The following is a 25318-nucleotide window of genomic DNA, read 5'->3' on the forward strand; positions in this document are numbered from 1 at the left end:
CAAGGCTGGAAAATGTGAAGTCTTTAGGTCCGACTGACGTGGACATAGTGTCGCCACAATGACAGAAACATGTGTTTTGAGAAAAAGGTCCTTGAAATCGTGTTCTCCCATATAAGTCTATGGGGGAACATTGAATCAGCATAATATTTAAACATGTTATTGTGAAGATTCGGTATATTTTCTGTTTCTGGGTGAAAGCTTGTATGTTCAGAGACCAATTTGGCCCAAAACCTGAAAACTGAAAAAATTGAGCTTTGTCTGTAGTGTCTCCCCTTAAGGACACAAGTGAGAACACATGATCCATATGTATGTTTAAAAGAAAGATATTAAAATACTGCAGATAGTTGCAGCAACAAAACAAGGTACCAGCAATTCTCTCGCTGCCACTCACATAAAGACACGAGCGCCAATGATTCCACATTTTTGACGCGAATCTCATTGAGCTGATCACAGGACACACCAGAGTCCGTATGATCACACATATTATCATCTGTTTAAAACGTAAAATGCCTAACACGGCCCCCGAATGTAGCCACAGCTGCTCTGGGATAGAGTGACTGAAGCGAGGCAACCAGTCTGTGCCATTGGCCCCTCCGAACACCACCAACCACTCACTCACTACAGTCACCCCGGCTTCCTGGTGTTCCCAAACAGTCTCCCATCCAAGCACCAGCCAGGCCCTTCCCTGCTTAGCTTCCAAGATCTGACGGGATCGGGCAGAGCAAAGGCAAAACTCAACAAACAAAACAGGAGAACACACCAACTCCTCAAAGAAAGACACCACATTAGCATTAAGGTCCAACTGGATTACCAACTCTAGGATATGAACCACTGCACAGGCAAAGATAGTCTTGTATAAATGAACCAACATTAAACCAGAATTCAAAAGCAAAGGCTCGTAAAGTCAACACACTATGGTAAAATGACTTAAAAACTTGACACAAACCACGCTAAAGTCTAAAACAATTGGAGTGCTTCACCGCCAATTAACATGCGTGATTATATCCAAATAATACTTGCTCACAAACAAACACAGATTAGTTTGGTAATTCACTTTAGCTTGAGTTTTACTGAGAGCATTTCTCGATTCAGCGATGCTTTTCTTCTCGCAGTTCTTGCCAAAAAAGACTTTGACACCGATCAGGGTTATTTATAGCTAAAATGGAAGGCAGGTCTTACTTTAAAAAACTTGGTCCATCTCAGACTCTGCAGGAGACTTTGTCAAGATGAAAGCCCCTCCAGCACAAACGCTGCTTATGAAACGCACTGCTCCTACCTGTCTCTCGGACATGACGTAGAGGTAGTTGCGATCCAAGGAGAAGGCCATGTCTCGGAGAACCGGGCTGCCGTCTTTGATGACTGAGATGGTTTCGTACTGAACTCCTCCATGCGGGGGGCCATCCACTCGAATCTGCAAAAGGAGAGACACAAAAAGCAGATCAGGGGCTGCTATTTATACCTTCGAAGCACAACAGGGCCAAATCGGAGCAGAAGTGATTGACAAGGATGAGTGACACCAGGCGGAAAGAGGGAATTTTTGAATATTCACACGCATTTTGAGTCATTTTGGGAGACAGTCTCATTTTTCCTCATCAATGTTTCTCAATTTAAACTTGTCCATGAGGATGAACATTTAAGAGAAGGCTGACATGATAAGGGCTAAGCAAATACAACAACCAGCTGCACACTGCAAAAATTACCCTGCTAAAAACAAGGAAAAAAATCTTAAAACAAGACATTTTGTCTGCCAATGGGGTCAGCATTTTTTTCTTGCTAAGAATTCTTATTTCTAGAATATTTTTCTCATCATAAAACAAGAAAGAAACACTAAATTTAAGCAAATAAATTGCTAGAATTAGGCAAAATGTCCTCAGAAAATGGAATAATTTAAGGAAAACATTCTTATTTAGTGAAAAATTGTGGGTATTTTACTTAAATGTTGCTTGATTAAAGTAAAATGTTCTAAATTACACACATTTTTGAGCAAAATGTTCTTAATAAATACTAATATTTAAGGAAAATATTGCCCGCGCCCGGAGACCCGTCTCCATGATGTGGAGCCAGGCTGATGGTCAGAATCACCTGGCTGTACATGTTTTTAGTGGTAGACATGGGGAGAACATGCTCCACACAGAAAGGCCCCGTCCTGGTGGGAATCGAACCCAGGACCTTCGAGCTGTGAAGCTGAGGCTCTAACCGCTGTGCCACCGAGCCGCCCACTTTAAAGAATGGAATGTATTATCTCTCTGTGAGAATCAGTTCTTAAATTAAGTAAATATTAATCTTATTTTTTCTTAAAATAAGAAAAAATATTCTTTGTCTAAAGCTGAAGAAGATTCAAAAAGTTTTCTTGTTGTTACAAGACAAATTAGCATGTTTTTAGCAAATATATCTGAAGAAATGGCTAGATTTTATTTCCTAAAACAAGAAAACTTTGCTCGGCAAGACATTATTAAAAAATAAGAACTTATTTCTTAAAATAAGACATTTTTTACTTGCTTAGAATCCACTTTTTTCCGTGCATTTCAGAGCAAAGAATCAAAAATTAAAGCATTTTCCGCTTGCGAGTTGCGATTTAAATTGGAACATAATCTCGCAGCCCTGCAGACGTGATGGAGTTAAACAGCTGGGGGTGAAAAACCAGGCGACAAAAAAGCACAGTCTAAGTTTGAAAGTGTGGTTTTTCACACAAGGCAAGTCTCCAGTGGGATTCTATAGCAGGGAGGTTACACCAACTGTGCAGAATATTATTAAAAACCTTAGCTGTGTTATTCTTTCCCTCTCCTCCCGCTGGATGATGTATTTCCGAAGTTTTGAAGTTGAGGCCAGGACCACCTAAATGCTAAAGCCATGAAATAATGTAGCAGGAACTTTCGCAAAAACCAGAGGCGGTTTTCCTTTATCCGGCGACTCGTACTTGAGAAACCTTTTGGATGTAATTGTATTTCTACTAGAGGTTGGCTTGTTACTTTTTCAGTCAAGAAGTTCTCCCGTCTAATACTTCTTCTTCTTGTACTTGGGTCGAAATGGACCAGGGCTAGAGCTGCTTGTTGCCGTCGCATGGATCTGTCGAAATATAAATCCTGCATGCGTTTGCGAGGGGGGTGGTGGTGGCGGGCGGCGCTCGTTTTGACGGCGTGTCACCAAGAACCCCCTTTTCCATCTCCCTTCCCCATCAAAGCTTATGACTCCATCATCTGTCCGTCCCGCGCTCGCAACCCTCCGCCCCCCGAAAAACATTCATCTATGTATTCAGACAGCGACGGCACTTGGGGGAGAAAGCGAGACTCGCAATAAAGCATCGCGGAAGGGAAAGTCAAGGTCATGTGTCTGTCAAGCGCGATCCAGTGGGGAAAAGGTTGATGCGTGGGGGAGGTGGGGGGGGGGCGCGGAAATCGGGGATGTCAAACTTTCGGATCGGTAAAATGGAGGTTGACCTGCCTTCAAAGCTCGGGGATTAGCGAGACTTCCAAGACGGCACAAAACATATAAACTTTGTATAAAAAGTCACGGATGCGGGTCCATTAAATATGCATGGATCCGTTCTGGTTTCAATAGCTTGCGTGAGTATAGAAAATTGTGTGGTTTTGTCCTTTCAGAACAAGATGACTGCAACAAACGGGAATACTTAAATATGCATGAGCCACGTGACCACTCAGCTACGTTGTTTGGTGAGCGAGCAGCCTTTTACGATGATTAAAGGCACAATGTGGGACTTTTTCCAGGTCCTTTGTTGTTGTGGCGGCCATTTTGAATACCGAAGTAGCGTTATGTAGTACTAACACATGTAGCAATACTTCTACTCATGATGAAAATGAAAGACAATTGATTGACAGCGGCATTTTTATGTACTCGTAATCATTGCTCAAGAAGAAAACAGTAAAAACAGGGCCCCAAAGACGCATGTTTATGTGAAGAAGCCAGTCAGCGTTTAAGATGTTAGCATTCTACCGGTTAGCATTTAGCTTCAACAGCTCAGCTCTGACCTCTCCGAGAGAAAGACCTGAACCACACTCCAAACCTTTGCTACAACTTGTGACAGAGGTTAGAACTGAGCTGTTCCTCAGTGTTCATAGATGTGAGCTAATGGTTGACAGTTGCTAACCGGTAGCATGCTAACGTCTTGAGCAGCTTAAACACTGACTCAGACTGAGACTCTGTTGACATGACACACTGTAAAAATCACAGAGATACATAACATACCGTAAATGCTCTAATATAGGCCGGGGCCTTTATTTACTCAAGGGCATCTAGGATCAGGCCTTTATTGGAACCAGGCCACAATTAGAGACAGGCCTTTATTTCTATTTGAGCAAAACGGACGAGCAGGAAAATGAAGAAAAATGAGATTTGTGTCCATTTGGACCTAAAATATTAGGTTCATTTATTAATGAACATTTCAAACCCTCTCCCAGCGGCTGGAACATTGACGCCTTTTATTTTGTCGGGACAACAGGAAGTGTTTCGTTGCTGTTAGCGGAGCTTTGACATCAGTGTCACTGCAGGTTTCTGTTTCGTTTTTACCGCGGACCGGATTATTTGTTGTTATCTTGTGTAAAAGGCGAGTTTAGACGGAGCGTTTGTGTTTGTGATCGATCATGAGACTGACCCGAGAGAAGACGAGACGCTCGCGCTGATGGGAGGAGTTATTTTGAGGCGTGGGACTGACCTGCACACGGAGCAGCTGGACGTGCTTTGAAGACGCGATGGAGACTTTATTAAAACCCTGGAGGGTCACACAACATTTGCCCTGTTTCCAAATATAGTCACAGGAGGTTTGAAAAGTGGCTAAATCTGTGTCAAAGTTACGCTCGGATCAGCTCCTCCGCAGCGTCCCCCTCGGCCCGGGTTCCCGTTTGTTACTTCCTGCACGTGAGTTTTCATTTACACCAGTATGAGACAAATTCCTAACATGGGGAATATTTCTACAGCTATAGTTTCTAATAAAAGCCCCGGCCTGTTTTAGAGACCGGCCACTGTTAGAGACCTGGTCACTAATGGAATACAGGCCAGTATTAGAGAATTTACGTTAAGCATATGCTATTCTTTTGCGACATGTTATTAAAACAAAGCATTTGGAAGAAGATCTATCTGCCTGATTTGTCTCGGTCAAAATAGAAAAAAACATACACATACACAGTGTGGCTTCAAAGGCTCATAAATCAATTCCGCGTGTGCTCTGTGTCCAGTTTTTGAAGGCATGACTCAAAAGAGCGGTTCTGTTTTCTTCGCTTGACCCCCATTTGACCTTGGCAGGCTGATCCGAACATCAGGAGGGGGACATATGGGGAAAGCATTTGTGTGGAGGAGAGAGACAGGATCAAGGGGCTTTGCCAGTCTTCATCTGGAAACTGACACCGCGGTGAGGAGCGAGACCCCGGCAAATACTCTCATCCATGAAGCACGTATAGGCACCGGGCCAGACCAGACCAGACCAGACCAGACCAGCGCTGTCTCTCTCTCTCCCTCCCATCGCACACTTGTGTCAGATTGGGGGTGTCATGTTTGCCTTTATGTGAGCACCTAAAGGAGCAGTCTGTCATGCTGATATGTGGTGCTATCAGCAGAAAGCCTGACCTTCCCCTTTTCTACGGCCACACTTTGTCTACATCAGATCGACAAAGACAAGGGACAAGCATTAGAAATTGGCAACAACAGAGAAAGATGTTTCCAAGAACGGGATACTTGGGATTGTCTCACATTTGATAAAGAAGGTAAAACTTAATACTGTGAGGAAAGCTATTTGAGTTTTAGACGATCATTTTCAAAGCTCTGGCAAGCACTCTGGAGGTAGGGGATGCTCAAGCCTTAAAGGAACGGGCCATCCTTCTGCCATACTGAGATATGTTCTTACCTGAGCTTAGACGAGTTGTCTGGTCTTTGTTCGTGCCCTCAGTCAGGCACAAAGACCAAATATGTTGTTAGCATTTGGCCTCTCCCTGTATATACCTATAGCTCCAAACGGGGTGAAGTTAGAGGCAACCAGGCTCTTCCACGGGCACGCACAAAGACCGGACAGGTACGCATCAACTCGTCTAATCTCAGGTAAGAACATACCACAGTATCAAAGAACTGTGTGCCCTCAGTCACGCAAAAAGAGCAAAGATGTTGTAGCATTTGGCCTCTCCCAGCATGTTCCTATAGCTCTAAACGGGGTGAAGTTAGAGGCAACCACGCTCTTCCACGGGCACAAAGACCGGACAGGTACGCATCAACTCGTCTAAGCTCAGGTAAGAACATATCTCAGTGTGGAAAAACGGTGGCCTGTTCCTTTAAATTGAATGCCAAAAGAGTACGCACAATAAAAATAAAAAAACTTGCTAAACATTGCCCTACGGAATCAGTAGAAATTACTTTTTATCTATCTAACATCTACTCACATGACCTTAAAACATATAGTCACAGCAATTCAAGCAGTGCGTGAGCTTTCGAAGCACATTGAGATGGAAGTGTTTTCAGCTCTAAAGACGGAGACTTTCCCAGAACAAAGCGTCATTTAACTGAAGACTGAGTTAAATGAACTGCAGGTACACTCTCGCGGCGTAGACGTCCCAATATCACGGTCAAGAGCTTCCAAATAAGCATAGTATAGTAGAAGCGTCGCTATATTCTACAGAGAAGCTATTTCAGTTCAATGAAAGGCACATGATGCAACACTACACCCCATCATCGACTTGTGATTGACACCCTCAGTCTCACCTTCGCTTTGTGACTCGTAGCTTTCACCCCGCTCTGCAGTGAATGAATTAAATGATATTAGAGGGCTGAGAGAGTGACCGATTGACTGAAAAGGCAACCCCCCAACTTCATCTTTTTGCTTGCCCAGAACGCGCACGCATAAAAGCCTTTTCTCTCAGTGAGCCGTCACACCAACTTTAATGAGCCCACTCAGTGTTTCTCACACTTCTACTTCGCACTAGCCGAACATACTACTTCCTTTTGACTTCACACATGCGGACTGCATTGTGCCCACGCAAAAGAGGAAAACATGTCGAGGAAAGTGTAGAGATTTGGCCTTTGGGTGAGAACATGAAGAAAACAATAACATCTATATGCAAATGAATGTGGCTGTTTTTTTTTGGTTTACATACTGGTAAGTGGTAATGGTGTGAAGATTCGGATGCCGCGTTGTTTCGCCAAGTGCTTTCCGCTGTTGATGCGTGTATATATCGAAAGGTGGCTCATGCAGTTGGCGACATGCAGCCGATGGATGAACTAGTTTGGTGCAGATTATTAATTTGCAAAAAAACTTGCCCGGTTACAGAAGTTCAACGGTTGCAACAGAAACGACGACTGGTGTGACAACATGATCGGCACCCTCTCAAAATTGTGGGTACCGTAAATGCTCAAATATAGGCCGGGCCCTTTATCTACTCAAGGGCATCTAGGACCAGGCCTTTATTGGAACCAGGCCACAATTAGAGACAGGCCTTTATTTCTATTTGAGCAAAGCGGACGACCAGGAAAACGAAGAAAAATGAGATTTGTGTCCATTTGCACCTAAAATATTAGGTTCATTTATTAATTGACATGTCAAACACTCTCCAACAACAGGAAGTGTTTCGTTGCTGTTAGCGGAGCTTTGACATCAGTGTCACTGCAGGTTTCTGTTTCGTTTTTACCGCGGACCGGATTATTTGTTGTTATCTCGTGTAAAAGGCGAGTTTAGACGGAGCGTTTGTGTTTGTGATCGATCATGAGACTGACCCGAGAGAAGACGAGACGCTCGCGCTGATGGGAGGAGTTATTTTGAGGCGTGGGACTGACCTGCACACGGAGCAGCTGGACGTGCTTTGAAGACCCGATGGTGACTTTATTAAAACCCTGGAGGGTCATAAACATTTGTTACCCTGTTTCCACAAATAGTTACTGGAGGTTTGAAAAGTGGCTAAATCTGTGTCAAAGTTACGCTCGGATCAGCTCCTCCGCAGCGTCCCCATCGGCCCGGGACGTTTGTTTACTTCCTGCACGTGAGTTTTCATTTACACCAGTATGAGACAAATTCCTAACATGGGGAATATTTCTACTGCTATAGTTTCTAATAAAAGCCCCGGCCTGTTTTAGAGACCGGCTTTAATTTGCCTCCGCCAGCCACGAACCCGGCTTCTGTTAGAGACCCGGCCACTGTTAGAGACCCGGCCTCTGTCACAGACCCGGCCTCTGTTAGAGACCCGGCCGCTAATGATACAGGCCAGTATTAGAGAATTTACGGTAATTCACTCCGTTTCAAGCATGTGGTGCTCTTTTAAAGTCACCTGTGACAATAACAGGTGTGGGCAATGTAAAACAAAATGAAAAAAAAAAAAATGATCACACCTGTAATCAGATAAAAAGGGACAGCATTGTGTGTCAGTGCCTGCCGTACTCAGCATGGAGAACAGAAAGTGGAGAAGAGAACTGTCTTAACTTAAGATCCTGAAAAACATCAACAGCATCACTTCAAAAACTAAATATCAAGCGTGGGTTTAAATAACTTGAATTGAGAACATGAGTCTTGGTTTGAGCGGTCTTCACTCATTTAGACTTCTCTTCCTGATTGGACCAAGTTTGACGACGTTTCAGATTTCTGTTTCTAAGGTGATCTTGCTTGAAATTAGAAAGTAAAACTGCCAATGGGACACATTTCTTACCCCATTGGCAGATAAATCAAACTGAAATAAAGACATAATGTATTGAATCGCGTCAGAACCATCTCGGAACAAGTGAAATAAGTGTGATCAAATGCCCGACTAAATCATAGTCAACTAAATCATAGTCAAAACAGCTCAAATTTAAAATATTATGCTCGATTTGAGACATTCAAACTAATCTAGATGTTCATTTTATTGGAGAGATCAAGGTCACAAGTCTATCCTCAGACTCTACCCATCAGTTTCGGTGCAAACTAATCATCTATGTTTGAATGAGATTGAATGTAAACATTTCAGGGGTGGCAACTCTTTTGTAAACAAATCAAATCAGCAAACCTTTGTCCGACAGCCGATCATTCTCTAAGCACCAGCCGATTTATCACTTTGGCCCCAGTCATTAAAGAAATGACTTTGATTTTGTCTTTAGAGGTTATGAACTTATATATTTTCTCAGCTATAACTCAGTGCTGACAGTCTGCTACTTTTCTGTGACATTGCCTGTAAAGAAAGTGTACGTCCTAGTAAACATTCTGCCAAACTTAAACCACTACTTCCCTTTACCCCACCTCGCCCGTAAGCCTTATCTTGTTCTCCCGGTGCTCAAACCTGGCCATCTCCGCCCCTTTGACCTGCATTATTTATCAAGGCGCCTGCAAACAGTTTCCCACCCTCGGGTCCGTTTGGCGATATTACACGCTCTCACTTTTCCGAGGCAGTTAACGGCTCCTCGCTTCCCCCCCCCCGAGAGGTGCCCATGGGCCGGGCACGGTCTGACCCGTTCTCCCCTTTCAACACCACAGCCATTAGCTCGGCTCCTCTCTATCAGCGCTTTCTTGGGAGTTCGGAGCCGCGACCGGGTAAAGTACAGGAGTGGAAAGAGGTGAGGACAAACGAGTTGCGATGGAAAAGACGTTGCATAGACCCTGGGGGACGCGGTGGTCTTCAGAGAGAGAAAATGGCGTGATGTAAGCCTGATAGATGTGAACACAAGCGAGAGGTTTCCTGAGTGTGTAATCTAAACTGAATGGGATGTTATGGCAGCGGCACTTGAGCTGTTGTTTTTGTAAAAAAGCTATAGATTGCAATCAGTTGGAGCAATCATGAGATTTGTTTTCATTAAGTAAAAGCCTGAAGATGCTTTGTCCTTGTTGGAGTGGCTGGTGTGCTTGGTCTTAAGCCGAGATGGTTTGAAGGACGTCCAAAGAACTTAATGAGCGCCAATCAACATTAATGTAAGGGTGAAATTGCGAGATGTAGTGACACATAACGTAGTTTACTCTAAGGACTCCACAGCTACACTGCAAAAAGTAAATATCAAGCATTGTCTTAAATGACTTGAATTGAGGAAATGTATCTTGTTTTGAGCGGTTTTCACTCATTTAGACACTTTTCCTGATCGGACCTAGTTTACTTTGCTTGTTTGAGGACATTTCAGACCAGTTCTAGGGTAAATCTCGCTTGAAGTAAGAAAGTAAAATTGCCAATGAGATAAGACCAATTTTCTTACCCCATTGGCAAAGAAAATGACCTGAAATAAGGACGAAATGTATCGAAACGAGTCAGAAACATCTCAGAACAAGTGAAATAATCAAGGACAAATGCCCAACAACAACTTACCTAGTCAAAACAACTAAAATTTGGATTATTATGCTCAAATTGAGATGTTTATACTGATCTAGTTAATTACTTTTTGCAGTGTATGCTAAAGTCGTGGCAGGATCAGAGCCGGTGCTGGCACTTCTGGGGCCCTATGCAAAAAAATCCACACGGGGGCCCTACAGTAGCATCCCATGGTAAGTCGACGGAGAGCGAATCCGTTTACGGTCAAAAATGGTTCCACTGGTCGGTAGTGCAGGGCAGAGCTGGAAACAATGACCTGAATTCAGGCCCCGTCCCTCACCAGTCTGTTTCCCAACTTTTTAAAATGGTAAATGGTCATATTCTCTCACCTCTGGTCCCTGACCCACAGTTTGGGAACCGCTGATTGCCTCTGCACCTGACGGTTATTTCTGTCTGACCACTGAGAATTAGTCTGTGAGTCGGCCAATTCGTTTTAGACTGTGCACATTCAGAGAACCAGAGTAACTGTAAGTAACTGCACGCATGAGACACTGAGATATGGGGCCCTTGCGGCTGCGGGGGCCCTTGCACCTTGTATAGTTTGCCTATAGGAAAAACCGGCTCTGGGCCAGATGCTGTTTGTCTATTGCCATGAGTGCCCTAGGGCATGCTGATGGAAATGTGGCTGCAAAACAGTGGCAACTACTTCTCCACCAATCATAACAGTTCATTCGTGCAAGTAGGTGAAGTCTCTGAAGTGTCTCGCTCAAGAACACAACACCGAAGAGGAAAGTTGGCAGCAATTAAGGTATTTAACCTCTTAACTCCCGCCTGAACCGAGAGGATCTTTTTCCTCACGTCATCAGATTTTTTTTTCATCATTTTTTTGTTGGATATTCAACTCATTTTTGTAACTTTTTTGTCATTTTTTTTGTCATTTTTCGTCACATTTTTGTCATTTTTTCGTCAATTTTTATCACATTTTTGTCATTTTTTTGTCATTTTTTGGTAAAATTTTTATCATTTTTTTGTCACATTTTTGGTCACATTTTGTCATTTTTTTTTTTTTTTTTTGTCATTTTTTTGTCATTTTTTGTCACATTTGTGTCATTTTTTTGTCATTTTTATCACATTTTTGTCAATTTTTTGTAATTTTTTGGCCAAATTTTTATCATTTTTTTGTCACTTTTTTGTAATTTTTTTGTCACATTTTGTCACGTTTTTGTCATTTTTTGTCAATTTCTTGTGACATTTCTGCCACTTTTTCATCAATAATTCATGACTTTTTGTCAATGTTTTCTCGCTTTTTTTGTCACATTTCCATCATTGTTTTCGTCTCAGTTTTGTTGCTATTTTCACAGCTTTTTTCCAGAAGCTGTTGGACTGGGGTAAAGCCATTTTGTTAATCTCTTCTTATCTCATTCAACACTGTTAGATGTATGTATTCCACAGATCTGAAAAGGGGATTTTGAGTAAAGACTTTCATCACAAGCTACACGAAGATGTTCATGTTCAGCAACACAACATGACAGAAAATGAAGATGTTGGAACGGTATTTCTTATTTTGGACTCAAAACTTTTGTACGGCGCATCAAAGGAAACGAGGCTCCAGACAACACAGGAATCCTCTACCCCAATCGCAAAACAACGTCTCGTCCAATTGCCGGTTATCCGGGAGCCTGTTGCAACAGCGGCGGCTCCCACAGCGCTACAAATGAGAAATCCGCCTGTCGCTCCGGCCTGTGAAATAACTTTAGCGCGCCGCGGCTTGAGGTGAACCAAACTTTTACAATGGCCCCCGCTCAGACAGACTACACGTCCCCCCGACCGCACCTATGCAGCCGTGGGTGAGCCAGCGGGAAGCGAGAGGGATTAGCCAACAGGGGGAAGCCATGGCAGCCGCATCACAGGCTCCCCCCTCGTGGCGACAAGGGCCCGAGCCAATGGGGCGCTTTTGATCAGAGCACGCGAGCGTCCGGGGGAAAGCGTTTGAAGGTTGACCAAAATCCAATTGAAATTGCCCCGCTTCCCTCTTCCTCTCCCTCTCTCTCTCCCTCTCTCCCCTGCTCTTGGTTTTGAATTTGCTGCCAGACGAGGAATCCCAAACCATGGAGGTAATTTGCTGAGTAAAAAAAACTGCTGAATGAAGCCGGGATGTAGTTGTGGAGTAGATTCACGTACAGGCGTAGGGTGTATGTTTTAAATGAACTCTTTCGAATCGGACAATGAATCAAATTTGCTGTATGTCGAGATACTGCAAACATACACGGTCTGTTGTCTTTTTCTTTTCCTTTTCACAAATTGCTGAGTTTAGAACACACAAGAACTTGAACTGACACTGAGCTGAAAACAATTGTCTTCTCAACAGTATCTTGGACCCTCTGCTGTAATGGAGGTCAACTTTACTTTATATACTCAAAACTATAACATTTTTCGAAGCGACTCAAACATGGCCTTGCTTTTCACTTCGTTTAGTTCATCTTGCATTGATTTAGGACAGGGGTCACCAACCTTATTTCAGCTGAGGGCTACTTTAAGAGCATTAAGTTGTTCGAGGGCTACCAGTTAAAAGCAAATCCTAAAGACTTAAACCTACACTGTTCACTTATAGGATATTGACCCCATATTATATTAAAATAGCTTTATTTTAAACTCATACTGAGTCACAACAACCAAAATAACTGTAATTTTAAGAATTAGATTCAAGAAAATGAAGTGTTTTACACTTTAGAAAAAGTCCCAAGGGCTACTGGACATGCCCCAAAGGGCCCCTGGGAGCCCGCTGGCACCACGTTGGTGACCCCTGATTTAGGATAAACGTGGACATTATGTTTGACCTGTAATATGCTAGCGCAGACATATCAAGCATATAAAAAAAAGTGAGTCTCTAGCCCATTCCTGTGCAGAGTTATGATTTTTTAAGGAAATAACCATGCTCACTCCAGCCACTAGGGGGCAACATAAATTAAAAAAGGAAAGAATTCCACGTGTCCAGCAGAGGGCACTGACATAATAAGAGATCAGAATATAAACAACACATTACGGCCACGTGGTAAATGGTCAGTCTGCCCCAGGGCGCAATACAAGTACATACAATACGTACAATACAGTTATTTATATTATATGGAGGCTGTATCCGAATGTCCACCCTAGTCCCTAACCCCTCATTCACTACACAGGCCCGCACTATATAGTCACTATATAGTCACTGATTCTGTTGGCGATTCGGACACAAGCCACGACTTTGTCCGCGCTGTGAGTAATCAGGCGCGCTGTGGCTGCAAATATGTTTTTTTTTTTTTTATCTGAATTTATTTATTGTTACAAACGTTTATTTTATGAAACAGAACGACTGTTTTGGCACTTTTACAGGCGTTTTACTTGTCATTTAAATCAAAACTATCATCACAAAAAAAGGAAGAAAAAAAAGTCACCCCAGCGTGAGCTCAGAGACGCCGAACGTCGGTCAGAGCCCGGTGTCCGAAGCGCCAGTAGATTGAGTGACGACATCTGCTAAAAGTCGCTAAACTCCGGGAATAAAGTATTTCTGTGATAAAGATAAACTCAGAGACAGTGGAATATTTATGGATAAATTTCACATTGATTTTACATGAATAGCTTGGATTATTCGAGAGGAAGCTGTCGGTCATTTAACAGCTCCAGCTAAAGGTTAGCAGCTAACGTTAGCATCTTTTCACCGTAACCGTTTATATTTAGGTCGTTTATTCTGAGAAACACAAACACACGACTGAAACAGCTGATTTACTTCAGTCGTGTTTAGTTCAAAGACCTGTCTCTGGACATTCGGACACCCCTACAACATGTGACCACTATATAGTCACTATATAGGGAATAGTGTGGACATTCGGACACAGCCATAGTCATTTATTACAGTCCTGTCAGGCTTTGATTTTAAAATCACAGCTCAGTCTTTTCCATTTATTGGAAGTATGTTTTCTCAGTAGTATTTTCATGTTAACATTATGCGGCCCATGACCCGCCAAGGAAGCTGGACTTCGGCCCACAACCCAAATAAGTTCCACACCCCTGTGCTATAGTGACTGTTCTGACTTGAAATTCTAAGAAATCAACAAACGCCATTTTCATTCACTGAACCAGGACTGAAATCAGCAGCACAAACCGTAACAGTGTTTTTTTTATTTTTCCTGCACAAAAGGGAAAAAAAAAGGTCAGCGTTAACGTTTTCCCTCCACATTCACCGTTTCTGCGGCAGAATGAATGATGCGGTAAGTGCACGATCAATTTTATTTCAGGAGGAAATGGCTCTTTACAGAAGCAAAACATTGCGAAGGGTAATTTGCGGAGAGTGAATGATTCGGCCTCCGCTTGTCTTCACGTATATTTGTCCAACATTACCTCCTCGCTCTCTTTCCTTGACGAATGCTTTCTTTTGAAATTGCTCCAGCTGTTAACCATTACCTGCAAACTGCCTGTCTTTTTTACACATTTGCACATTTGGGAACAGGCTATTTCCAAATGTAGCCTTGAGGGAGGTTTAGAAAAAAGAAAAAGAAAAAAAAAGTGGCCGCCAACGCCAACACGGGACGATTTAGGCAGTTCCAGTTTCTTACCGACGTGTTGCATTTGGCAGAGCGCGCCGTGGCCCACGTTGGAGTAAAATTCGCCAAAATATCGAGCAGAGCATTCACCGCAATGACACCTGACGATAGGATTAAGTCGAGCTGTACACCTACACTTTGGCCCCGGAGAGCAAACTGCCAGCTGGATTTAGTCACAAGAGGAGCGCACTGTATGTTGAGTCAATACGTGGGAAAAAAACAGGAGCCGCACAGAGAGAATAGACTCCTCTCAGGGCATTGTTTGCGTCGTGAATGTTATTCCCAGACGAAATAGACATTTATTTAAAGCCACACCGCGTAAGACTTGACCCAATAAACAAAATTGAAACACAAGCATTTATTTTATGATATTTTCACCATTGAAAAATACCTCAAGCAAACACGTACTTTTGCTCTGAGCGGCTCACCTCTGCTGAAACATGAGTACAACTTTACCGGGGGCGGGTTCGTCTCTAGCTCGTTTCCATGGAGACTAGGGCTGAAACGACTAATCGATTATTGAAATAGTCGACAACTATTTTCGTAATCGATGAATCGTTTTCTGGTTCACACAGACTCAAATGGAGCAAAAATGGCATAAAAAAGTGTAGTATTTTTGATGAAAACCTACTTTGATTTTATATTTAGGGTCTGTAGTGTTTTGTACATTGTAAATTTCATTAATAGAGCCTTCAAAAAAACATTTCCCTTTAGTTTACTCCATCAACACATCCTCAAACAGCGCCACTTAAGCTATAATGTGATCAAAAAAATGAAAAAAAAAAAAAATTCCTACACCATTCACAGCCAAGCGATTAACCTGATTAATCGTAAAAATAATCGATAGCTTAATCGATTACAAAATAATCGTTAGTTGCAGCCCTAATGGAGACATCGACTAAAGTCAGTAGAATTGAGAGTTAAACAGGTTAAGCCCTCGTCCAGATCCATTCTTTGATCACCCACTGCAAAAAATAGCATTTTCTGTGTCGAGCTGGTCATTGAGAGCAAGTTTTGCGTTGATGGTACGGCAAAAAGTATTTAACTAGATCAGTATAAACATCTCAATTTGAGCATAATAATCCAAATTTTAGTTGTTTTGACTAGTTAAGAAGTTGTTGGGCATTTGTCCTAGATTATTTCACTTGTTCTGAGATGTTTCTGACTCGTTTCGATACATTTCGTCCTTATTTCAGGTCATTTTCTTTGCCAATGGGGAAAGAAAATTGGCAATTTTACTTTCTTATTTCAAGCGAGATTTACCCTAGAACTGGTCTGAAATGTCCTCAAACAAGCAAAGTAAACCTGGTCCGATCAGGAAAAGTGTCTAAATGAGTGAAAACCGCTCAAAACAAGATACATTTCCTCAATTCAAGTCATTTAAGCCAATGCTTGATATTTACTTTTTGTAGTGTAGTCCAAAATGTTACGCAGTGTGCCTTAAAGGGCTAAACGCTCGAGCCACAATGTAGATTTGACATAATATTAAGAGCTGCTGTTATTCCCTGAAACTAGGAGCCGATACCCACAAAACAATGGAAGTGACAGTCATTTTAGAGTGTCACGGACAAGGGTAAACCCGTACTCAATACTACAAAATCAACCCTCTAAATGATCAGTACAGATGGTGGCTTAAAAAACCCGTCTCCATCGCTTCAATTTCCGCAAGATGGGACACATTTTTACCCGTTATCGTTCGATACCCAGGCTGGATTCACTATCTCTCACTGTGATGACTTGAGCAACAAAACAAAATGGAAGGACAAATCAACCCTTTCGGTGTCCGGACGCCCGAAACAAGTTGAGAACGACCATGATCAACCCTCTCCAATCAGGTGCAATTCATCTGATGGACTCAACCCTGTCCCCCCCATAAGTGCTCCATAATCTGGCGTCTGGATTGGAGCTGCAGATGGCAGGTGAGAGGCGGCTGACACTCGCTCAGGCTTGTCGCCTTTTATCAGAGCGGATTTCTCTGACATCCATGCAGGGCTGAGGGATTTTGTTCCAATGGTTAGTTGAGATTTTCGGGGGGGGGTTTATGTTTTTTTATATATACGTCAGGGTATATTTTAGCTCTAGCCAAGAGCAAAGCACATCCACTTGGCTGTCAGGAAGATGAACTCTACCCTTGCCTACATCTGCTCCCCCTCTTGTAGAGTGCTTTATTTATTCATTTTTCAAAATGCTCTCGGAATAGTGTTCCCTTTAAGAGTTTGTGAGTGACTCCATTTCGATTCTCTGCTGCTTATGAGGCATTCTAAGATAAGAGATAAGATAAGTTAGGACTTTACTGATCTCACGAAGTAGTAGAGGTATCTTATATACAATCAATATGACGAATTTTGCTTCTATCACCTAGGGCTGTGCAATTAATCAAAATTCGATTACGATTTAGATTACAACAGTAAACGATTACAAAATTAGCATAATCGGGAAAAAAACGATTATCATATTTTTTTTACATTATTTTTTTATTTTTTTATTTAATTTTTGGATTTTTGTCACTTTTTTGCTGGATTTTTGTCACTTTTTTGCTGGATTTTTGTCACTTTTTTGCTGGATTTTTGTAATTTTTTTGATGGATTTTTGTCACTTTTTTGATGGATTTTTGTCTTTTTTCTGCTGGATTTTTGTAATTTTTTTTGCTGGATTTTGGTCTTTTTTTTGCTGGATTTTTGTCTTTTTTTATGGATTTTTGTCACTTTTTTGTTGGATTTTTTTTTTTTTTTTATGGATTTTTGTCACTTTTTTGATGGATTTTTGTCTTTTTTCTGCTGGACTTTTGTAATTTTTTTGATGGATTTTTGTCACTTTTTTGCTGGATTTTTGTCACTTTTTTGCTGGATTTTTGTCTTTTTTCTGCTGGATTTTTGTCATTTTTTTGCTGGATTTTTGTCACTTTTTTGCTGGATTTTTGTCACTTTTTTGCTGGAGTTTTTGTCACTTTTTTTGCTGGATTTTTTTAAAGGCAACAAATAATCGTTTGAATAATCGTGATTTCAATTATGACAAAAATAATCGTGATTATTATTTTTTCAATAATCGAGCAGCCCTACTATCACCACTTTACTCCTACATTACATCACCAAGGTAACTGCGACCCTCGTGAATTGCAAATTGTGACCACACATTGCAATCTCAATACGACTCCACTTCACGCATCATCAACAAAAAGGTACTTTCTCCGTGAGCGAAAGCCAGCCCCATAGGCCCAGACAAGCCTTTTCATTGTAATGTATACAAGGCGGTGTGAAAGATGGTTAACAGTGGAGTCTGAAGTGCGATGACAGGTCAGTGGAGGAGCCCTCTGGAGATGGATAATGCGGGAGCTGCTGATGAAGTCGGTCCCTTTGGGCCGAGCGGGGCCAGTGCACTGCTGCAGCTGAGAGTCACACCGCAGTGAGACAATTCATTACCGGGACGAGAGAGGGAGAGCGAGGGCGTTCAGATTTCTTGTGTGTGCAATAATGTTTTAGCAATGTGCACGCGAGGTGTGAAAAGGTGCTAAAAGTGACGTGATTGATTGATGTTATTGTGGAAATTTGACAAGCCAGGTCAGGAAACGGTTATTTAGAAGTAAGTAAGTAAGTCATCTTTATTTATATAGCACCTTTCACAGGCAAAGGCCACAAAGTGCTTCACAACACAGTTAAAAGCAGAAATTACATACAATATGAAAAGGGGTCAAAACAACACAGAAATCATAGCAGCCCAAAAGTAGCAAATTAAAAGCTTGAACAAATAAATGTGTCTTAAGGTCGCTTTTGAAAGAATCAACAGAGTCAATAGAGCAAAGAGGGTGGAAGATCATTCCAGAGCCTGGGAGCAAGAAGAAGAGGGCGCTGTCCACATGAAACCAAAGATTTTTTGAAAGTAGATTATTGTGCATTGTTCTAGTGTGGGGCAATTTGAGCAAGGACGTGTTATATGTTTTAGCAGTTTATGCATTTAAATGTATCACAATTAGGTTTTTTTGTCAACATAGTGCATCCTCAGTCTGGGCACTGTCCTTCCAGAGCTACTGCTTTTGAAAAGGTCTTCAGTGACTTTTAGGGCTGCTCGATTATTGAAAAAAATAATAATCACGATTATTTTTGTCATAATTGAAATCACGATTCTTCAAACGCTTATTTGCTGCCTTTAAAAAAAAGTCTTTATTTTATTTACATATTTATTAATAAAAAAAACTATGCTGAATATGTTCTGTTTTCTGCACTGTCATAAAAGTACAAATGATTTCAAGTTTGCCTCGATTGAGGAGAGGTCTCTGTTTCACGCCTGCCCCCTGCTGGCCGGCCCTCACACCTGCGCAAGCAAACTGAGCAGCGCGGCCAGATGACATCATCACACAGCGCCGTTTGTTTTTATGTCAGACAAAAGCACGAGCCGTGGCACGAGAAAAGCGAAGGGAAAATAATCCCAGCGCCGTGAAATAATGCAAGTCTGCTTTGCCAAAATATAATAATAATAAAATGTAATAAAAAAAGCCCTAGTTGCTTGGGGGGGTTCTACATTTTGTTATTGTAGTTCACATTGCCTAATTCTTTCCAGGGCAATGACTTTATTGGGAACCCAATCTCTAGAAAAGAGTCGTTGATAAAAGGCCGGTCAGAAAACGCATATTGACCCAATTTGCCCAATGACTAAACCTTACAGAAAGATGAATTTAAACCTTTGAAATGTGTGTCATGTAAATGAAACTGTGCGCCACAATTAATGACAAGTGGCTACAACTGCAAAAGCTTTCAACGTTTTGTTTATTTTTTTAGATTTTCCTCAAACCATTAGTGTCAAAGAGCCGTTCCAAAGAGCCGTATCGCTCACAGATGTCACATAACTAACGTCGGCACATGGAAGTCTTATCTCTTCCACAGAGCACGCATGAACTCCGAGCATCCTTATTGTGAATGCAGACACGAATAACCCATTATCAACAGCTGGCAGCACACGACATACCAGACAAGCTCGCAATCTCAATTCACATGTTTGTCCCGGAGACACAACTTGAATTGTAGCAGACTTGTATTGTATTTCCTCTCTCTCGGTGAAATAAGTACATGAGGCCATTCACTCGTGTGTGTGTGTGTGTGTGTGTGTGTGTCTTCCGTCTTCTCCCACATTCTTTTTCTCAAAACTACAGCCCTCTCTCCGCCTCGATAACGCATCTAATCCATCACCGGTGTCAGGCTGAAGAATTCTGGTGTCAGTAGCGAGCGGCGTGGAGAAGTCTGCAGCGTGTGTGTGTGTGTGTGTGTGTGTGTGTGTGTGCGTGAGTGAGTGAGAGGAGATAGTGAAGTAGCCCAGCAGGCTGCCTCTTTTGTTCCTGAGCCTGTTGTACAATATAAGCTCCTATAAGGCATATGTTAGCCTGCCTGCCTATATGCGCTGAGTGTCTGTTCCCATCGGAGAGGCAGAGGCTGGAGAGGGCTCTCAGCGAGGAGAGGAGCAACGCCGGCTCTACGGAGGGGCAGGAGAGGGAAGGAAAACAAGGCAAAGGTTTGGAGGGTTGGAGGGTTGGATGTCGTCTACACTGCATATCCTAAAATCCTGGCATCTGTGTTGGATTCGTTATGGACTCGGAACAGTGACTTGCCCAGGTATAGCTTGGAGTTTTGGGGGGTGCCTTCTGAATTTATCCAGGCTTGGGATCAGAATGACATTTAGGGAGACTCTCTGACCCATCTCGGAAAGACTTCACTATGACGTAATGTGGTCTAAATGTTCATCTTTGGACTATATTGTTTTGGAGATAACAAACACCGCAGTGACACCAGATTAGGGCTGTACCATTAAAGTTTAGTGGTGGCCTAGCGGTTAAACGATGTATGGTATTGGAAAAAAAGTTTAGGTACTACTAATACTACACAGCAATAAGGTCCCAGGTTTGATTGCCAGGCAGTGCGGGCCTCTCTGTGTGGAGTTTGCATGTTTCTCTGGGTGCTCCGGATTCCCCATCAATCAAAAACATTTACAATTGGCTAATCCTCCAGCCAGGTGATACTGACCATTAGCCTGGCTCAACATCTGGAAATGGTTCCCCAGACACTGCACAAAAAATATATATCTTTATCTGAGACCCAGTTCTGATGCCTGTTGGATACAGTTTGGTTGTCTATGTAATAAATTAATATTGTTCTGTTTTATGGTTCTAGACTAGAGGCCGACCGATATATCGGGCCGATATTTGGGGATTTTACAATATCGGCAATCGGCTGATCTAGCGCCAAAAAACGCCGTTATTTCCGGGACAGAAAATGATAAGAGACTTCCATTTGCATTGGAAAGAGCAAAGTCAGGGCTTAAAACGAGACCTCCCACAACTCCCTCGGCCTCAGGGGGGGGGAGAAACATCGCAATGAAAACTGGTGAGCTTCAAGTTTGTTAAACACAAGTTTCACTGAACCGCCGTCAATATGGACATGCTGCATGTCATTTTCAAGAGCAGAATCTGACGAATTCAATCGCTAAGTCAGTTTTGTTATTGTATTTTTGATCGCCGCACCAAATGCGGTGGCTCGTAACAATGTGCTAATGCTAACAGCTAATCAAAGCTGGGACAGAAACTATGATTGGATCTCCTAAAGTAATAAAATGAAATCGGCCATCGCTGGAGCGGCCAAGTATTTGTTTTTACAGGATTATAGACCAGGCATTTGGAAAAATCGGTGAAAAATATCGGCCGAGCATATCGGCATGGGCCAATTAACATCCCAAAATATCGGCATCGGCTTTAGAAAAACCCATCAGTCCGCCTCTATTCTAGATATATTTATATACAAATATTTTAGCACAGGTATCAGAAAAATACTGTTCAGGTATCGGTATCAGCAATATAGTGTAGAGTGGGGCGACCCACACTGTCGCTGTGTCCTTGGGCAAGACACGTCACGCTCCTTGCCTCCAGTGTCTGCATATATTGGTGCATGAATGTGAATGGGTGACTTTTTGCCATGTTAAAGAAGTCATTAAAAGCGATTAATTAAAAGCTTGCATGGTTTAGCATGGATTGCAATCCTAGATATTTTAGACAGCTCTTTCTGTCCAGATGCATTTACACAAATACCTACAGTCTCAGTGTGATATCGATGTGACAAGCCGCATAGGAATGCTGTCAGGTTTAGGTTAAGCCTGTCAACACGTCGGCGTGTCAGCGCGCTGTTATTTTCAATGTCGGTATCTCTATCTTTGCCTCGATGTATAACCGTTTCAGAACAGCACCCCCCCCTCTCTCACCTGCTCGTACATCGCACTATATCAGCACAAACGACCCAGCCCTTCAGTCAATACTCCAGGCAATTACTGCGGAGTTTTGGAGCGGGCGTCATAAAGCTGATCGATTCACCTCTTTGTACAAAACAGTTAACCCTTTCTCTCCCGCCGCACCTCGCCGATCATTTCCATACAAACTGTTTAGCACTCCTGTCTCACAGTGAGCAGGTCACCGGTTACGTTCTCTGGCCGCTGCGTCGGACGGGTTACCATGGCAGCGTTCAAGGATGGGTTAGACGCAAAGGACCACACAGTCCACTAGTTAGGGCAGCTGGGGGGGGGCTTGTTGGTTGGGGCTACTGCCCTCTCCTAACTGGCCCACTCCACACCCTGGCCACACCACACTATACAGGGCAAAAAATACAAATAAAACAACCAACACTTGTACATAAAAATATCGTAGTGACAAACACTCCACTGGCTCCCGATCGGTCAACGCATCAACTACAAAATCTGCCTGCTCACCTATCAATGCATCCATGGACACGCCCCGGACTATCTCACTGAACTCCTCACCCCTCCGCCCATAACCAGAACACTCAGGTCCACAGACACCAACCTTCTCTCCGTCCCCAGAACAAAGCTCCGGACAATGGGTGACAGAGCGTTCCAGGTGGCTGCTCCTAAACTGTGGAACGCCCGACCACCACACCTGAGGGCCCCACAGTCTCTGGAGACTTTCAGAAGAGGACTCAAGACTTTTCTGTACCCTTTTTAACATTTTTAACTTCAACTTTTGTGTGCTTTTATTATGCTTTTATTATTTTATTATTGTCAGTTTTTACTTGTGCTGTAGCACTTTGAGATTCCATGTAAAGTGCTTTACAAATTAAAGGTATCATTATTATTATTATTAACAAATGTTTTATCAGGATCTCTGTGTCTCGTAAACAAGATTCCATTTCATCTCTGAATATTAAATATGCCTGTGTAATAGTATAATATTGTAATAGCAATATCTAGGATGTCATCAAAAATAATAAAACAAATAATTGTAATGATGGTAAAAACATTCATAATATTAATAATAATAACAAATGCATCTAAACTTTTTCTGGTTTCTTTTTAAAAGACACTAGGTTGGAACCAACAAAAGCTGTTCAATTACCTTACGCGTTTCGACGGACAAGGAACCACTTACGTCTTTTAAAAAGAAACCAGAAAATGTTTATTACTCAAGAAGACACAATGAATGTAATAAAAGAACAAATGCATCTGTTTGTATGATCATAATTCTCATTTTGATGTCTACAATGGCATAAATGTAAATCTTAAACACAGTTGTTTGTGCCTGGGTTTGGAAAATCGAATACATGAATGTTCTTATTTTCTTGTTACTTGTTTAGGATCCAATGGGAAATGTAAGCAATGGAGTACATGCGTTCCACTCATGTGATCTCATTTCCTTTTTAAGTGCAAACTTCTTCTTGGTTGTGGAGACAGTCCTCACGTATTTCTGTAAATGGTAAACGTTTATTATGTGGCACTCATGAGCTTCTTGCTTCAGCCGACTCCTTCTGAGCATCTGTGACTGGTTAATGTGTATTTGTAAATCAGGAAAATGTAGTTGCTCAAATAAAACTAAACTAAACTCTGTGATCGGAGGTCCCAGGCTGTGACCATCAGACACAAAAACTAAAGAGCTCCTGTTTTTAAACGTTAATGGCGATGAGAATGATTTCAGGCTCAGGTTTATTTTGGAAAACTGTGTTTTTTGGCCTAATTTTGCCAAACTGTTCTCTTGGAACTAGAAAACCTTTGTCCAGATGGAAGAAGTTGAAAGTCTATTGTTGAAACGGATGAGTCGCATCCTTTGAACAAAGACTTTCAATGCGTTCCATCTGGGCAAAGGTTTTGAGTTCCAAGATGTAAAACTGAGTGCTTTAAAAATAGCTTTATTCCAAGTGCTGGTTTATTGATCAAGATGTAATTGCACCTCGTCTTTGTGTGTATGCAGCCCTCACTTTTCGGTTGATTGATTTTCAAAAGGTTTTGTAGTTTCTTTTTATTTTGGTTGATTGGAGTATTGATGGAGTATTGATGGAGTCAGGGGCGGGACTGGGACTGAAAACCAGCCCTGGACTCTGGTCAGCCATGGCCCAAATTAGCGTAAATATGACACTTCCACAAATACATATGTTAACCTCTTACCCCCCGCCTTAACCGAGAGCATTTTCTCCAGTTCGGCTTTACCCAAATCTAAAGGTTTCTTGACTGGAGAGCGACACTGTAACGCCTCATTTGAAAGCTCAAATCTAGAAAAGTGACGGTAACTTTTTGTCACGTTGTCGCTGCATTTTTGTCATGTTTTTGTTGCTTTTTCATTACTTTTTTGTGGCTTTTTGGCGTGTTTTTGTCACTTTTTTGTTACTTTTTCGTCTCTTGTTTTTCGTTTTTTTTTTTCATGTTTTTGTTGTTTTTTCATCGCTTTGTCGTCACGTTTTGGTCACATTTTGTTGCTTATCCAGCACATTTTTGTTTTTGGATGCTTGTTCTTTTAACCTCTTGACTCCCACCTGAACCGATCACATTTTCCCCAGTTTGGCTTTACCTAAATCTAAAATCTTCTTGGGGGAAAAAAGCGCGAGAAAAAAAGGTAAAATGTTTTAAAAAGTGACAAATACCCGACAAAAAAGAGACAAAATGTGACAAAAAAGTGACAAAAAAGGAGCAAGAAAGTGACAAAAAAAGAGATGAAAGTGCTGCAAAAAAGTGACAAATACCCAACAAAAAAGAGACAAAATGTGACAAAAAAGTGACAAAAAAGGAGCAAGAAAGTGACAAAAAAAGAGATGAAAGTGCTGCAAAAAAGTGACAAATACCCGACAAAAGAGACAAAATGTGACAAAAAAGTGACAAAAAAGGAGCAAGAAAGTGACAAAAAAAGAGATGAAAGTGCTGCAAAAAAGTGACAAATACCCGACAAAAAAGGGACAAAAGTGCAACATAAAAGTAGCAAAATAGTGACAAATAAGAGACAAAAATGTGGCAATAATGTGATGGAGAAACAGTGATAAAAAGAGAAAAACTCAACAACAACGTGAGGAAAAAAGATCAGTTTTGTGGGTGTTTCAAACGAGGCGTTACTCAGGCCTATAGGCAAAGAGGAGAGAATGCATTCGGTTTAGGCGGGTGGTAAGAGGTTGAGCTTTTAGATTTGGGTAAAGCTCGGTTTTGCCCGGGGGTAAGGGTAAGGTAAAGTGAGAAGCCAGACCGGTGGACCTTCTGTGCTCTTCCAGAATACAGGACATACTGTATGGCCAGTCCGCCCCTGGA

The 25318-nt window shown here is 42.0% G+C and overlaps 1 protein-coding gene across 2 annotated transcripts in view; it reads right to left on the reverse strand.

The window, feature by feature from the left end:
* The window catches only part of plxna2 (plexin A2), a 519114-nt gene that overhangs the window by 322426 nt on the left and 171370 nt on the right, over nt 1-25318 (reverse strand). For both annotated transcript variants that reach the window (XM_079558784.1, XM_079558785.1), the window contains exon 4: nt 1277-1411. In XM_079558784.1, coding sequence (XP_079414910.1) covers nt 1277-1411 — 135 coding nt within the window. The remainder of the gene's footprint in view (nt 1-1276; nt 1412-25318) is intronic.

The sequence above is a fragment of the Gobius niger genome (assembly GCF_951799975.1).
Source record: "Gobius niger genome assembly, chromosome: 6".
Lineage (NCBI taxonomy): Eukaryota > Metazoa > Chordata > Actinopteri > Gobiiformes > Gobiidae > Gobius > Gobius niger.